This window comes from Dinoponera quadriceps, unplaced genomic scaffold (assembly GCF_001313825.1).
Source record: "Dinoponera quadriceps isolate SergipeBrazil2010 unplaced genomic scaffold, ASM131382v1 scaffold1831, whole genome shotgun sequence".
Lineage (NCBI taxonomy): Eukaryota > Metazoa > Arthropoda > Insecta > Hymenoptera > Formicidae > Dinoponera > Dinoponera quadriceps.
Genome location: NW_014556430.1, coordinates 359715 through 376465, shown reverse-complemented (window position 1 = coordinate 376465; position 16751 = coordinate 359715). Strand labels below are relative to the sequence as shown.

Genomic DNA, 16751 nt, shown 5'->3' with positions numbered 1-16751 from the left:
CCCCCCTCCCGATCTTTTTCCATCAAAAATTTCATTACCTCTCTCCTAAAAAAGCGAACTCTATCAAACCGCATTTACTTCCCATCTCGCGAGAATCTCAAACTAATTATCGACTCGTTAATGTTGCATCAAGCCTTAATTGACAATTTTTCAACTTTTATAATAATTTCTTTACGTCGTACTTTCTCTCTCTCTCTCTCTCATGTCTCACTCGTGACATAAGTAGTTCTACCAACGAATGATTAATACTTAATTTAGCTGGTAAAATCATGAGTCATAGGAGCGAGTGTGGTACGCGTGATTCATACACGAGAAACGTCGTGGCATATTTTTATTCAGTATTTTGAAGTAAACTGAACGACGCTACAATGGCGATTATACAAAAGCCGGTTTTTGACGGTTTCATGGGGCCGGTTCGATCGACAAGACGCGAGCAACCTAAAGAACCATGGCAAATTAATTTATTTCAATCACGCGCATCCATTACCGCTGATCAGCTCGATGTTCAGGAAGACCGTAGAATTCGCGACACATCGGGAAGCTTTCTCTTCAAACAGCTCAAACGAACATACGGACGATGCTAACTTCACGGTACCGGATTCAGAATAATGCTGCCAATTTCGATTACTCGGATATCCGAATCTTTCAGTAACCGAGTATATGGATAATTTCAGACAATATAAATTATCGATTTTCCCAACGATAATAAAAAATCATGACGTCTGAAATTAGCCGCACACTCAATTACTGAAAACTTCGGGTACCCGGACGGGTAGCCGAAATTACAGCGATAATTCAGAAACAATCGATGTGAACGATCTCGGGGAATGTCGGCAAATAAAAGCTCCAAAATCTAATCACGCCAATCTAGAAATTTGTGCGGGAAAACAGTGTTTTCGATTTCTATTTTTACTCAGTTTTTCATGACAAATGTAAGAGTTTTAATAGAGCCAGAGAAATAAAATTAGAAAGATCCAATTGGGAAGCTTCGTTCGGGATGCTACTTAACGCGAAATGCGATGACGGTCTAGAACTTAATCGTATTCATTGCAAGCAGCAGCCGTGAATGAAAGAGCCGCTTTTACGACGAAATATCTGACATAAATACGCGGCTCCCTGCAATGCCTGCAATTATAACCCGTCATCACAGTATACTAATCTCATCACAGGTAAACACACTACTGATAAACACGGATGCACGAGCCAACTAATTGTATAACACATCCGTTCACGCGACATTCTTTCACAAGGGTGTGTGTGTATAGATTAAAATCTACGCTTGAAAGGGGGTAGAAAGGGAAACTAGGTCACACTCGTTTCTCTATATGCAATTTCCATATGTTTTTATTACTTCCTGTATGATAAAAGAGAAAGTAAAATAGCTAGAAATATCAAAAACCCCAGTTCTTTTGTCACATCAATCACAGAAGTCAATATATAAAAATATAAAAATGATTTTGTAGAGCTGTTGTGTGAAATTTAAGCAAGTGAACTTTAAGAGAAATTTGGGAAAAATAAGATGATAAGACAGAAATAAACATCAGACACACGATCAATTTTCTAAAGAAACATCCCAGTAAACAAGAAACATTAAATAATTCTTTTGAAACATTGACTTTATGTGAATTTTATAAACATTTTGATATCATATTTTATAAATGTTTTTAAACTGTTACTTGATAATATGATATTCCTAAATATTAAAATCATAATGTAGAAGTTTCTACATTATTTCCAATATTAATATTATTTTTAACGTTTGGGTTAAATATTGTTAATAATAATATTGTGTATAACATTAAGAACTATATATTTGAAAACTTTAAATGTTATAAAATATGATTGTACATAATGTTATGTTAATGATTTCTTGTTCACTAGAATCATTTAAAAATGCCATATATGGAGAAAATATTGTAGTTAATAAAAGTTACCACAAAATTGTGTAATGTTGCACCATACCGGAATTGTAATTGAAATTATGTTTGTTAAAACCTTTAGTGACGTACTTCATTGTACACATCACTCAAGATTACAACATACATAACAATTTCAGTCATAAGTCCAGTATGGTTCAACGTAAATAAAATTTTATGATGATTTTCGCTATAATATTTCCTCTGTGTAGAAAGATTATAATTGTGTCTAATCGAAATTCTCACGGATGTCGTGAATACATTCGAGGCATAGCCGGTGGCCCCAAATTTAACCTACCTCTTTCATCCGTGCTCTTGTTCTTCCGCGATCTCACGCACATCCGTTCGATCATGCCAGCGCGTCATTTCGCAACGATATCTCGCGCGTGGGCGGCCCATTGCGGCAACATGCATGCACGCGACGGCATCACTACTCGGCTTGGTGAAGTCCGGCCACTGCCCTTTGCAACGTTATATCCATCGCGGTTGGTCAGTGCGCGAGTTAGAACCGAGCTTGCCTGCGCTACCTCGCTTCGGCGCGCGACAACGCTACTACTTGCATGGGCGATCTTCGTTTCGACTTCTCGCCGCCGCATTATGATCACCTGTGAATGAGCCACGGTCGACACTGATCAACGATATCGATACACGTTATCACCTTTCCTCGTAATGGCTAGATATCACTGAACCTGGCTGTCGTCCCTTCGATTAGTAATACAAACGGAAGTGCACGTAAGTCCCGTTTTCTACGATGTATCTGTTATAAAAAAAGTCAGAGACATTGTGTAAAAATCGGTCCTTGCTCAAATTTTTGTGTTAAATCTTTAACATACCCGTGTATTCATTTAACGTATTGTGTTTATGTTTATCTCAACATTTTCTGCTGTGTCGATATTCAACATGTGCAAATGTTAAACCCATAATTGGACACGTATCGATCAAACTGACCGACAGATGCATGAACAAACGAATTTGTTTCTTCGTCTTCGTTTTCTTCTGCGATGTTGGAGATTTCAGTAACTTGCCTTTACCGTTTACTCTTGGATTTAGCGAAGTAGCATCGGTAACACTCGAGAAACTCGTGTTCATCTACGAGTTAAAGTAACGCATTTGGTACTTCAGTGTCGATTAACGTATTAGTTTTGAATTAATTTTTGACGGTAATATCTGCGTTACTTTTCGACATATTCATTTTTGTGTTAGGTTAGCGCACAAACTTTCGTTTCGGACATTTCACATTGACACCTTTCACATGTCCCAAACGGTCTACAGGTAAATTAAATTTATTGAATTTTACAAAGAATTGTTTACTGTGTACGTACTCTCTTTACATGCATATCTTCCTTGCGACATTTAGATCCTTTAGACGACAAAATCACATTGCGAACCGTGCTCGACGAAACCGCGCCTTCCGCTCGCTCACAGCAATGGCTGCATTCAGAAAACACAACGGTTGTACAACAGTCGAGTAATAAATAAACAGTCTAACTTTCGGGGGTCTAACAGTAAAGACCAATAACCATTGACCGCTCACTAATCGTGTTTTCTGAACGCAGCCAATGCGTTTGAAGTGAGCTGCGAATCGAGATTTCGAAATTTCAATATGTCGTCAAACTGACTTGCGCGACGAAATTATTCACATATTACCCGTCGGACTTGAATGCTTGGTCGCTGCCTCCTTTCGCTTTCAACCATCGTTTCTTGACCTCACGCTCGGTGCGCTTCTTACAGAAAGCGTCGCGACATTTCCTATTATCGACTAGGTGCGCGGCGGAGAGGAAGCAGGTCAGGCTGTGAGCGACTAGCCACTTGAAGTGCGCGCGAAGCGGTCGATAGGGTGTTGGCCGCGGGGAGACACCGCCGTGCGCGTCAGGCGTTTCGTAACGATAGACCTGAGAGAGAGGGGAACCTCACTCGCTCAGTAAGAGCGCGAGTATCGTCGCACTCTCTTTCATTTACGATACAGGCGTGTACACTAGGACCACCGCAGACACGCACTTCGGGAGCCGCTCGTCGACAATTGATAGCGCGCACGGTTATCGTTGTCGTCGCGGCAAGTGCGTCGAATCAGCGAACACTCTCGCTTTCATCCGCTCCTCGTGGTGCCGTTCCCTTGTGTTGCAGTGTGTGTCGCGTAGTACGCACGGAGGTACCCCAGCCACACCTGCGGGAGCCGCTCTCTCGCGTGTTGTCGCTCTGCGGCCGAACATGGCCACGCGTGGACTGCGCGCGACCAGCATCGTCGTTTGCGCCTTGGTGACGATCGACTTGACATTTGCCCAGGAACACATCTCCCCCGGTAGCCGATATTATAATCGCGATGGCGTGTACGTGCCGCTCGACGCGGCCAGCTACAATACGTACGTGTACAAGGACAGAAGGTATGGCTACGGCTACATGGATCCTCTTGACAGGGGACCCACAAGGGCACCTGAGGATCGCTTCCAGTACGACGTAAGTAAGAGGACGATCGAAGTACGTTCTCATTGGGATTCACATATCATTTGCTAATCTTTCTTATATATTTACCTTACTTCAGCTGATCCTAGGTAAACATTTCCATGTATTGTCTGCATTAGGATGCGTACAAACATTTTGTCAGCATACAAAAGATCATCCGATACTGTGAAAATTACGGTGATATTCTCATGCCATAAATATTGCTGCTTATTTTGTCTGAAAGAAAATGTAATTGATTCAGAATTATTTTAGTAATAAGATCAATATTTTTCTTAAAATTGTGGCGTAATAAATGAGTATTTTTAAAACATATTTTAAATTGTTGCGCTGTTGCAATGGCATCACAAAGCATACATTAAATGTTTGCACACTATGTTCAGCATTTCTGTCTATCTGGGATACCAAAAAGGGACTTGATTTACAATTTTTATTTTAACTACACACATCTATCCATACCTTAAAATTACTCGACTAGTTCAAGTTCAGTACATAAATATCACTGCCAAAACAATGTTTCTCTCATTATTTCCATTCTATCCATCATAATCTTTTATATCCAATCGCTAATTCTCCCTTATTCTTATTTATTTAATTCTTGCCTAAATCCCAAGCAAACTAATCCTTATTATAATATCGTTTTTTCAAGTATGCATTATTAATTGAAGTTACTAATTAACATTAGTTAAACGTTAAATTACATTAAAGCATTCAACGCCAAGGATTCCATTGCCGGGAGTGCTGGGTGGCTGGCGTGAGGACCTTCAAGGAAAAGAGAGACCAGACTCAAAACTTTTCAGAGACAGAGACGTAATTGTGAACACAAATTACGGACAAGTGCAAGGATTCAAAGTTCGTTTGTACGACGATCCGTTCTCAGGGCGCAGGCCATGGAACCCGACAGTGGACAGAGTCACAAAAGTTGTCAATGTGTTTCTGGGTATCCCTTATGCAATACCACCGACGAAGGAAGGTCGCTTCAAACCTCCCAGACCTCATAGAGGATGGAATCTTTTGCAAGCTGTAGATTGGGGTCCAGCTTGCCCACAGCCGAGCGAATACACCGGCGCTACGAAAGGCATACGGGATGTCGATGAAGACTGTTTGTACTTGAACATATTTACACCCAATGTAGGTGCTGGGTTAGCAAACAAGTATGCAGTAATGTTTTACATACACGGCGGCCAATTTATTCATGGAGCTAGCAATTTGTTCCCTGGCCACATGTTAGCTGCTTTCTATAATGTCGTAGTGGTATCGATAAATTACCGCCTCGGAGCTCTCGGTAAGAGCATACATGATCAGAAAAGATATTACGATAAAATTGTCTGAATTTTATATATAAATATTATTAGAATAAAGTAAGAGCTTTTTTCCCCTCATGTTTCCAGGATTTTTAAGCACTGGAGATGAAAACAGCCCTGGCAATTATGGAATTCTTGATCAAGCTCTGGCATTGCAATGGGTATATGACAATATTTACATTTTTAACGGAAATCCCGATTCTATAACACTTTTCGGTCCCGGTGCTGGAGCAGCGAGTGCGGGTTTATTGATGGTTGCGCCGAGGTAAAAAGAGATCAATACGCTTATATTGTATATTCTCCTTCTCTCTCTCCAATTGGTTGCTAATTGAATTTGTTTATTCGTCGTAGAACGCGGGACTTGGTGTCGAAAGTAATAGCGCAGTCTGGCTCGGCTGTAGCCGATTGGGCGGTGATCATGGACAAGTATCGAGCACAGAATACATCCCGGGTATACGCAAAAATGCTCGGTTGCAGCATAGAGAGCAGCTGGAAATTGGTACAGTGCCTGAAAGACGGACGTAGCTCCTTCGAATTGAGCAATTACCAATTGAAACCGAACGTTGGAATGTTCCCGTGGGCGCCTGTATTGGATATTAACTTCACGATACCTCAAGACAATTGGTACGAGGGATGGAGGATGGCCGATTGGCGTTTCTTTACTGAAACGCCGGAAGAAAGTATTAAAGCTGGGAAATTTCGAAAAAACTTGGCTTACATGGCTGGTGTTACGACTCAAGAAGCTGCATTTATTATAAGTATGTTATTGATTACTTCATTTATTTGTCCATTTCACTGTATTACCTCACTTCAAGTCTTACGTCTAATTCATTCCTTTGCAGAGGATAACGAAACTTTGCAGAGGAACAACTACATAATCGATCTTGAATCGTTCGATCAAAAAGTATGGGAACTAGTTCTCCAGTACAACTATACCTTGAATCCGCAGGGCGTTTTTGAAGCGATAAAATATATGTATACGTATTGGCCGGATCCGATGAACTTCACGCATATACGCGATCAATACATAAATGTAGGTAATATGTGCATAAATGTATAATAATCCAAGTTGATCTTGGTTACAATATATTATTATATTGTCTTTGTGTTAATCGATGTTGATATTTACAGCTATTATCAGACTTTCACTACGTAGCGCCATACGATAAAATAGCGAAACTCCTGGTGGAGAAACTCGTGCCGACGTACTTGTACGTTCTGAATACCTCAGTAGAGTCGTTCAAGGCGCAACATTGGGCCAGGGTTCCTCACGATACGGAGCATCTATGGCTGACAGGGGCGCCGTTTATGGATGTTGGTATGTTTCTTGCGTATGTTTCTATCTTCAATTATGACGCTTATTAATCGGCTGTTATCCGTGTAGAATTCTTCCCGCAAAGATTGAAACTAAGCCGAGACGTGTGGAGTGACAACGATCGCAACATGAGTCATTTCTTCATGAAGGCATACTCGAATTTTGCTACAAACGGGTACGTACTTCTACATAGGTGTGCGATAATACAGATGTGTGATAATACTAGCAACTTCGAAATAACTTAATTGATTATTTGTCGTAGGAATCCAACGCCTTCGCAGATTTTAGGATTGCACTTTGATCTCGCTCGATACGGGCAGCTACGATATCTCAATATCAATACGACGTTTAATAGCTCCATCCAGATTAATTATCGGCAAACAGAGAGTGCGTTTTGGTCCATGTATTTGCCGACTGTCATCGGTTACCTCGTCCCCACGTATCCTCCCGTTACCGAGGTGAGGCATTAGACTACGAGACGCTTTGTTTTGTGCTTTTATGAGATTTCGCCGGTTACACTTTCGTGATTTTTCTCTTCGCAGTATTGGTGGGAGCCTAAGCAGCCGCTTCAAATTGCGTTCTGGTCAATGTCGACGGCATGTCTACTATTACTCGTGCTCTCCGTGGTGTGCTGTATGCTTTGGCGTAACGCCAAAAGGTAAGAAAAGGTAAACGGAACCAAATCCATGTGACTACGGCTTCATCCGGCGGCACTGGCTGCACCGAACGGTAGCGCATGCGGAAATTGGTTCTGGTTTATGGATACAACTCTTGCGCGGGGCACCACGATATTGTGCTATTGGGATATCGCGCGATTTTTATCTCATTCTCTCATAACTGTCTCCGTATAAGTTGCTAATTAACTTTATTCCCGCTTACAATCAGCAAAACGAAGGAGACTAGGATGCGTGCAGGTATTCATGAAAAAAGTTTTACGCACATTCTCGTACTTCCAATGCATTTGTCACAAGTACGCTTTATTAATTGCACGTGTCATTTATATGTGTTATTGGTGGCATAAATTAACGCAGAAATCCGAACTAGATAATAAAATAGAGGTAGTGAGGGAAATATTAATAATTTCACGAACTCTCTTTACATCGATTTAAATCAATTCCACAGACAATCTGATCACTACTATAGCGGGGACATCCTGATGGTACGAGACGACGAACATTCCGAGGGAATCGAGAATTTAACACGTACATCTAAGGAAAATATATACGAATATCGCGACGTACCACCAATGAAAACTAGAGTACCACGTCAAAACGAAGCGAGACTACAGGAACGTTTAGCACAAAACAGAAAGTTCAGTTCTACACCCTCGTTACGAAGCAATTCTAACGTCTCGTTGAAAGATATGAGATCGGAAGGCTTTGTCACGAGCTCGCCTAATGGTCAGCCTAAACTGACAAAAACGATGAGTCAATCTGCATTGCCGAAAGCTAAGAGTAGAACTCTATTAGTACAAGGAGTACCGCAAACAGCCGTTTAATAACTAAGTTACCAGTATCTTCAGATCGACAATCGCTTTATTTATTTTTTTATATCTAAGTTTTTAAATGTTTTAGTTAAAAAGAAGAATATCATTTGTTTTATCAAAATAATGCCATATAAAATGTTAAATTACAATCATAATTGAACAAGTATAATTATAATCAAAAGTTACGAGAGCATCTGTAGATGTTTTCTTCAATATAATGCGACAATAATGTCATTTGCGTATATATAAGATTATTAAGTTAAATAATTCTAAAATTTCTGACATTAACGTTTCTTATTGTAAAATAATAGTTTTTATCAATTACGCAACGAATAAAATAGCAACCTAAGGTAGCTATATTGTGTATCCGTCCACAAGAATGATCGTTATATATAAGAAAGAGAACATATATTTTATGTATTATGTAAATATCTAACCTATTTTATATTGCTCTACAAGCTACTTTAGAAAAATTAAGACTAAAGAGTAATTAATTACTTTTAAATTAATTACTACTAAAAAAATCAAGTGTATCGTTACATAAGATAGCTTGGATAAATAAGAAAAGCAGGTCACAGACGTTTGCTTAGATTTTCTATGGAATATATAGGCTTTTTGCCAAATCCATCAAAACAGTTTTTGTCGGCTACACATTTGATTAGCAATGTATCAACAAATATATAATAGGAGCTACGAATCAAGTACGACCGCAAAAACCGAGCAGAATCTACAATTAACATTCAAATGGAATATACGGAAGACACTGCTCAGTTTCTGCTGCCAATCTGTTGTTCGATTATATCGACAGTCTCTGCCGGTAGAACACGAACTTAATGTGTAATTGAATGTCACGTTGTAATATTCTAAGCAAGTTTGCTATCAAACTGCCAACATTTTACACTTGTTTAAATATTAATTATATAGGCAGGTTTCGAATGCAACATACTTTTGTTATATATGTAATTCAATATATATTAAGCGCTTTGTTTGGTATATAATTGGAAGTGCCTTAATGCAATATAAGCATACAAGATAGACTAAGTACACAAATTAAATACATATATTATACATATGTTTAACATATTTACATATCAACAGTAGCTTTAGCATTAACGATCTCATTGCCACTGAAGTTACGATGTAAATGTAAGTCTGACACTCCTGAGATTAAATGTTACACATTTACAATAATCCTGAACAATTTGTATTTACGAATTGTGCAAGCACAATTTTTGTATTTATTATATAAAATAGATGTTATAAATGCTTCAAGTATTGTGTTAGATTTTATATAAAGAGTATGTAATACAATATCATTTCATTAGAAATATTATAAGATTAAATGATATTTTTCACAAATGGCTGTTATTATTTGCAAAATGACTGACTTATCATAAAGGAGAATAAAAAATTCAATGTCTAATTCAAAAGGCGCGTCAATGTGACTTTTAAAAAGAGAATAGAAAGGTTACAGAACAGTTCAGAAAGTATAACCACTTTTGGACAGATGGTAATAAAGCCCTTTCATAAATTTTTATCATTTTTTACGGCGTTCAAATTGCCGGTGTAAAAATATGCAAAATGCCAAAGCTGTGCTTTAAGAAGCATCCCCAAAGATGCACCCTTACAACACAAAATGTTTAACAATTTAACAGTCCATTGGATGAGTCTATTAGTGTGGGCATACCAGATATGAATAATATAATTACTTGATTAAAAGACAACTTCGTCAAAAAAAATCACACTATCCCAATCGCGATTCAAATTTTCTTGCGTCTAAGTTATTCTTTTTCGACGTGTCTTTCAGACAGCAAAGGTTTCTTAACCCTTAAATACATGACTTTTTATTTTTTTTAATAAAATAATTTGAATGAATTTGAAACAGGGTTGCTATTTATTGAGATATGAGCTAAAAAATCATACGAAGATGCAGAACTGCATCATGATGCATTTAAGGGTTAATTGTGCTTTGATATTTCATATCATGAGCACATACATGTCTGCTTATTGCGTCACATGATATATTTATACTTTTTTAACATTAATGCCGCTATGCAATGCCTAAGATTATTCGTAAATATCCGAAAGATCAGTTCGTCCTCATTTGTCATCGTTTTTTGCGCAGAGTCATATTCTGGCAGATCATCGATCTTTTCTTATCTTTAAATAGAGTTTCATTCATTGATTCACATATGCCTTCGATTTTCTCACGTACTTAGCAGCCGCTTCGCACGACATTTTCGGTCTTCTTGGATGTACATAGAGAAATACGGCTTCAAATCGCATAGGTACGAGGCACTCATGGCGAAATACGTCCTACCATCACCAAGGTCGAACAATTGGCCTGTTCTTTTTCGCTGCATCGCTGAACTAGTGCAATAAGTTGAAACGAGACAAGTATATGTTTTCTCACTTCAACTTATTGCACCAGTTCAGCAGTTCAGCTAAAAAGAACAAGCTAAATAACTAATACTTTTTTTACAAAGCATCTTGGGGGGAAAGCTCTTCTTATTGGCTACCGTTGGGATTCCTGTCTAAAGGCGTAATTACGTTAGGGGTTAGAATCAAGGTTGGATTGAAATTTGACCAATCAGAGTAAAGTTCACTAAACTTGAATTTAGTGAGTTTTGTTCTGATTGGTCAAATTTCTATCCAATCACAATCCTACTCCATACTCCGTTACGGACTTAACGGTTTACAGATAAAAGTTTCAACGAACCGCTTTTATCAAACAGATTGTTCGTGTATACGTGGTAAAACCACATACAGTGATAAAAACTCTTGAGAGTAGTTTTATTGTGTGATTATACATGTAGTAAGTAACATTTTACCGATGTAAAGCCGGCGGAAAAAAACCGTTGACCATAGACCAAAACAGTATATGTGTGGTAATTGTTTGATAATCATTCACTATTCATCAAATGCTAATTTTTCAAACAAGCTGGCATCAATCCAATTATTACTGACAACAAATACGATATATAACTTTCTGAAACATATAACACGTATTTTAATAAAAACCGTATACATGTGAAAAAACAAAGAAACTACTTTAATGTCTTATTAATCCTATTGTAACATAAACTGCACATGTATGGAATTCATTCTTAGACCACCTTGGTCATTGATTATGTCATTGATTCATAACATAAAATTGTAGAACTTCAAGATGCATAAATTCAAGAAGGCTCAAGCGCAAAACAAACTGTCTATTGAGAAACACTTGGAAGCAAACGCATCATTAAATTCCTCTAGTGAAGAGGAGGATGAAACCAATGAGGAAGATGTCCAAAATGCAGTGGACAAAATATTGTCTGCCTATCAAGGACAAGGGATAGATGCGGAGAAAGTGATATCGTATCTGGTTAATTCCTTTCAATCCAGCAGTGCAGTTTGCTTAATATGTATATCAACTGTCAAGAAAATAGATCCGGTAAGTTTGCACAGCATAATATATCGTTAATATTTGTCTCATATAAGTGTGTTAACTATATTGTCAGATACAATTTACTTATACGTAGACATGTATACATATAAAATCTCTTTGCTCTGCTATAAATGCAACATACTTTCTTTATCAATTTGTTAAATATGCAAGAAATTTTAACGATGTTAATGATAACTATTTAATGATGTTACTTATTACTCTTCCATGCATACCCATTGTTTAGATATGGAACTGCAGAAAATGTTACGCGTTTCTCCATTTGTCCTGCATCTTGCACTGGATAAACGACAGTTTGAGTTATAAGCGGGCCAAAGGGATCACCCCGATCTGGGCATGGCATGTATCTTGAAAATTACTTTAATCTAAAATTCCACGCAAACTGCATTCAAATTTCTCCTTAACTGACGAAACTGCATACACATTACAGCCCTAAGTGTCGCATGGAGTACGGACAGGATCAGATCCCAAGATCGTACGAATGTTTCTGCAGGAAGATTAAGGATCCTGTGTACCAACCATGGCTGATCCCGCACTCGTGCGGCGAGACCTGCGGCAAACTCCTACAGCCGGAATGCGGCCATAAGTGTGTATTGCTCTGCCACCCTGGGCCGTGTCCGCCGTGCGCCAAGATGGTGCTGGTGAAGTGTTACTGCGGCAAGCTGCCGGCGCAGCCGCGCCGCTGCAACGCGAAGAACTGGTGCTGCGGAAACACGTGCGACAAGAAGTACGAGTCGTGCTCGCACAGTTGCGGCAGCTCGTGCCACACCGGGGAGTGTCCACCGTGCGTGGAAACGGTGTCGTTGAGATGCCGTTGCGGGAGCAGCCAGAAGGAGGGCAGATGCCACGAGGGTATGTGGATCTGTGAGAAGCCGTGCGGTAGGAAGTTCACCTGCAACGTGCACACCTGCGAGAGTACTTGTCATCTGCCGGGCGATTGCGGCAACTGTCCCATGGAGAAAAACAGGTGCTGCCCGTGCGGGAAGAAACGATACGACGTCTCCTGCAAGCAGCAGCAAGTGCCGACGTGCGGGGACACCTGCGGCAAGTTGCTGGACTGCGGCTCGCACCGCTGCAACATGAGATGCCACACAGACCGGTGCGGCCAGTGCCTGGAGGTGACTAAGGAATTAATCAGATACGATATCACTTTTTCTATCCCTTGTCCTTGATAGCCAGACAATACTTTATTCACCGCATTCTTCCTCGTTTGTTTCATCCTCTTCTTCACTGGAGAAACTTAATGATGCGTTTGCTTCCAAGTGTTTCTCAATAGACTGTTTTGTGCTTCTTGAATTTGTGCATCTTGAAGTTCTAAAATTTTATATTACGAATCAATGGCATAATCAATGAGCAAGGTGGTCTAAGAATGAATTCCATACATTGCAGTTTATGCCACGTTGTTTTTCCACATGTATACAATTTTTCTTAAAAGACACGTTTCAGAAAGTGATATACCGTATTTGTCGTAATCAGGTGGTGACGAAGGCGTGTCGGTGCGGCAGCTACACAAAGGAGATCGCCTGCGTGAAGGAGTTCCACTGCAACAAGAAGTGCGGCCAGATGCGGCTGTGCGGCCGACACCTGTGCAACAGGAAGTGCTGCGACTGCGTCTCGAAGAACGCGTCGAATCCCTGCGAGAAGACGTGCGGCGAGCCGCTGAACTGCCGCAAGCACAGGTGCGCCGCGCCTTGCCACAGCGGGCCCTGCTACCCGTGCAACAGAACGGACGCGGTGCAGTGCAGATGCGGCGGCAGCAAGATCACCGTGCCGTGCGGCACCAGGAAGAGGATCCGGCCGCCAGCGTGCAACAGGTCTTGCAGGATACCGCCGATCTGCCACCACAGCAAGCGAGAGACGCACAAGTGTCACCAGGGCCCGTGTCCGCCGTGCGGGAAGGTCTGCGGCCTGGCGCACAAGAGATGCGGCCACCATTGCCCGGCCACCTGCCACACCAAAGTCTGGGTGAAGACGAACGGAGTGAAAGCCAGCGGGCCCTGGGAGAGGCAGCGGGAGGACGTTATGCGGCTGAAGACCTTGCCGTGCCCGCCCTGCGAGGTCTCCGTGCCTGTGACCTGCCTGGGCGAGCACGAGACTCGCCCTTGGCCCTGCCACGCGTCGAGGCCGACTTCCTGCGGCAGGGTCTGTGGCCGAGCACTGCCGTGCGGGAACCACACCTGCGAATTGACGTGCCATCAAGTGGGGGCCATCGCCGCAGTTCCGTGCATGGAGTGCGAGAACGAGTGCCTCTTCCCGCGGCCGGAAGGCTGCGCGCACGCGTGCCCGCAACCTTGCCACCCGGCGCCGTGCGAACCGTGCAAGCAACTGGTGCGGCTCCCCTGCCACTGCGGTATCAGCACCCTTTATAGGCATTGCGTCGACCTGACGTCCGGCGAGAAACGCGACGAGTTACTGCGATGCGGCAACCAGTGCCCGAAAAACGTAACTATGCTTGTCAATTGTCGATGCGAGAAATCGTTTCTTCCTAGTGAAAAGTACAACTTGCTTCCTTATTTTCAGTATCCGTGCGGGCATCGTTGCGTCAACGACTGCCATCCGGGAGCGTGCAGGGGTGGGGAGGAGTGCGGTAAGAAAGTCCGATTGTGGTGCAGATGCAAGCGGATCAAGAAAGACTTCCTCTGCTCGCTTATTCAGAAGAAGCGGATCGCCGTTGAGTGCGATGGTGTGTGCGAGTCGTTGAAGAACGAGAAGAACCAAGCGCAGGAGGCGATGATCGCGAAGAAACGAGAGGCGGAGGAACTGCGCAATCGGGAGGAGATCGAGAAATTCGAGAAGAAGTTTAAGCCGCGACGGAAGAGGAAGGACAAATACGACAACTCGAAGCAGTCCCAGGAAAGCACGGTGTACAAGCGTAAAATCGCGTGGATTCTAACCATTATCATTGGCCTCGCAGCGATAGCCTACACGACCGTACCTAATTTAAGTATACTTGAGAGCTGATTACCCGAACTCATCACGAATTTACTTCAGTTTTACAATAACGAGATCATCGTTGATAGGCTAAAGAGGCTCTGTGATGTAACAACATGTGTGTGCAGATACTTGTCATTATAGAGTATTGCATCAGTTTAGTTCGTACATTGATGTTACATGTCATTCAAGTACACTGATATATAGTTGATACTGTCAACATTATGCAGTTAATAGTACTGATGTTATATTAATACTGTTAATGACAGTAATGATAATTTCGTGGCGTCTTTTTATATATTTATAAGCAATAAGAAGGCCTACTGATCACATTTCACAAAGAAACCCGATTTTTCTTGCGTGATTTGAAGGCGTGTGGTTTCTAATACGCTTTTGTGAGTGTAGGAAAATATGTATGCAATAGAGTTCAGAGAATATTATTTTAAGAAAAAATATAAATCGTATGGATTTAACATACCTTGGATATTGTTCAGAAAAAGTGACGTTTGTAACATAGACAGCATCAAATTACATGTAAGAAAGTAACCTGTTGCTTCCTTGAGGTCAAGTCAAAAATAATCTGCACAAATATGTAGATGCGACACTTGCAGATGAAAATTAGCGCCCATAAAACCCTATGTATAGTAAATTTTAAATCTATCGCGTACATTCAGTACCACAACTCCTTACACCGGCATTCATAGTCTGATTTTATATTAGAAGGTTGCATTGAAAACAGCTATTTTTTTTTAGCATTTATTTCAATAATCAAATATGTGAATACATCAATCAAAGTATTTGCCCTCAGAAGCTGTAACTTTTTTCCACTTTGGCCGAAATAGTCTTCTGTGGTAAAAGAACGGATTTGTCTTTTGAGCCAATCCATTCAGGAACCCACTTTCCGACTTCTTTGTAATTACGGAAGGATATTTTTTCCAGAGTGTCTTGCAACGATGGCTAACCGCTGGCCACGTCCGTAGACTTGGCAGACAACGTAGAATCCATTGGATACGGGAAAACCTCCCATTCGAGCTCCATCAGTATTTGTTCCACAGCTACGTGGAATTAAGTGTTGTTATGAAGAAGAATCACTTTTCGCTCATCTGATGCAAGTGATGGTCGGTATTGCATCAAATTATCCTTCAAACGCTCAAATTGTTGTCCGTAATATACGTCGGTGACTATTTTGTCCGGTTTCAACAGCTCATAATGTACGATGCCCTCTCTATCCCACTAAATAGAGAGCATTGTTTTGCCTTTTGGATTGTCGAGATGAATCTATTTTTCATTTCCGGCCACGACACGCCACAAGAATATCTCCTTGTTTTTCCTTGCGAGCAAAGCAACCGAGATGTTTAAACGATTGACAATAGAGGTCAATTCATATGGCTGCAGTTTTCTTTTTTCCTGGATCTTTCCCATGGCTTGCGAATGTTGTGAAGTGGAAGTGGTTGATTTATCGACTTTGAACTGGTGAGCCGATTCATTGGGTGTTGGAGGAGGGTATTTTTCCCATAGAAGTTGCAGTTGTTCATCTTCGAACTTTCTCAATCGATCTAGTCGTTGATTGTCGTAAACGTCACAATCATCACTTTTGAATTGTTGGAACCAAAATCGGCATTCTACTTCCGATGAAGCAGATTCACCATAAGTTCAAACAATCGATGAGTTTCAGTTGCACTATTTTTCAAATCAAAATAGTGTAAAGTTAGACATTGGAAAAACGTCTTATCGCGTTTCATTTTAATTTGGTTATAGAAAAGCAGATGTACAAACAAAGGATGGCGTCTGTTGGCTGAATTTTAGTGGGAAATGTTCACACTTCAAAATGACATAAGTAACGCGTGTCTCTGCCCAAAGCATACGCAGCTAGAGCCATCTAGACGTAAACAATGCA

General features: G+C 40.9%; 3 protein-coding genes across 8 annotated transcripts in view; 2 read left to right on the top strand and 1 right to left on the bottom strand.

Annotated features, from left to right (window-relative positions):
- LOC106747373 (neurogenic protein big brain) overlaps positions 1-3542 on the bottom strand; it is a 31988-nt gene extending 28446 nt beyond the window's left edge. Inside the window, exons 1-3 of the mRNA XM_014624831.1 lie at positions 3239-3542; positions 2750-3005; positions 2215-2673 (exon numbers count right to left, since the gene is read on the bottom strand). The gene's annotated coding sequence lies outside the window, so the exon portion shown is untranslated. The remainder of the gene's footprint in view (positions 1-2214; positions 2674-2749; positions 3006-3238) is intronic.
- A 285-nt stretch (positions 3543-3827) lies between these two features.
- LOC106747372 (acetylcholinesterase) lies at positions 3828-10769 on the top strand. Of its 4 annotated transcripts, XM_014624829.1 has the most exons (11): positions 3829-4370; positions 5082-5658; positions 5765-5942; positions 6029-6435; positions 6520-6710; positions 6809-6995; positions 7062-7167; positions 7255-7450; positions 7535-7650; positions 7878-7906; positions 8115-8245. In XM_014624829.1, the coding sequence occupies exons 1-11, from the start codon at positions 4125-4127 to the stop codon at positions 8147-8149; spliced, it is 2268 nt and encodes a 755-aa protein (XP_014480315.1). In that variant the 5' UTR covers positions 3829-4124; the 3' UTR covers positions 8150-8245. The 4 variants fall into 4 exon arrangements, with proteins under 4 accessions (XP_014480314.1, XP_014480315.1, XP_014480316.1 ...); XM_014624828.1 differs by having other exon boundaries at positions 3828-4370; positions 7878-8206; XM_014624830.1 differs by lacking the exon at positions 7878-7906 and having other exon boundaries at positions 3830-4370; positions 7535-7660; positions 8115-8197.
- A 432-nt stretch (positions 10770-11201) lies between these two features.
- On the top strand, positions 11202-16692 carry LOC106747382 (NF-X1-type zinc finger protein NFXL1). Of its 3 annotated transcripts, none has more exons than XM_014624854.1 (6): positions 11202-11293; positions 11639-11911; positions 12150-12262; positions 12354-13041; positions 13400-14365; positions 14444-16692. In XM_014624854.1, exons 2-6 carry the CDS (start codon positions 11648-11650, stop codon positions 14882-14884), a joined length of 2472 nt encoding a protein of 823 aa, XP_014480340.1. In that variant the 5' UTR covers positions 11202-11293; positions 11639-11647; the 3' UTR covers positions 14885-16692. The 3 variants fall into 3 exon arrangements, with proteins under 3 accessions (XP_014480340.1, XP_014480339.1, XP_014480341.1); XM_014624853.1 differs by having other exon boundaries at positions 11217-11366; XM_014624855.1 differs by lacking the exon at positions 11202-11293 and adding an exon at positions 11512-11570.
- The last annotated feature ends 59 nt before the right edge of the window (positions 16693-16751 follow it).

Coding starts and splice junctions, on each gene's coding strand:
- LOC106747372 (XM_014624827.1), top strand. CDS start 4,125: ATGGCCACGCGTGGACTGCGCGCGACCAGCATCGTCGTTTGCGCCTTG. Junction 5,943..6,028: donor TTATTGATGGTTGCGCCGAG/GTAAAAAGAGAT, acceptor TATTCGTCGTAG/AACGCGGGACTTGGTGTCGA. Junction 7,651..8,114: donor CTTTGGCGTAACGCCAAAAG/GTAAGAAAAGGT, acceptor TCAATTCCACAG/ACAATCTGATCACTACTATA.
- LOC106747382 (XM_014624854.1), top strand. CDS start 11,648: ATGCATAAATTCAAGAAGGCTCAAGCGCAAAACAAACTGTCTATTGAG. Junction 13,042..13,399: donor GGTGCGGCCAGTGCCTGGAG/GTGACTAAGGAA, acceptor TGTCGTAATCAG/GTGGTGACGAAGGCGTGTCG. Junction 14,366..14,443: donor GCAACCAGTGCCCGAAAAAC/GTAACTATGCTT, acceptor CCTTATTTTCAG/TATCCGTGCGGGCATCGTTG.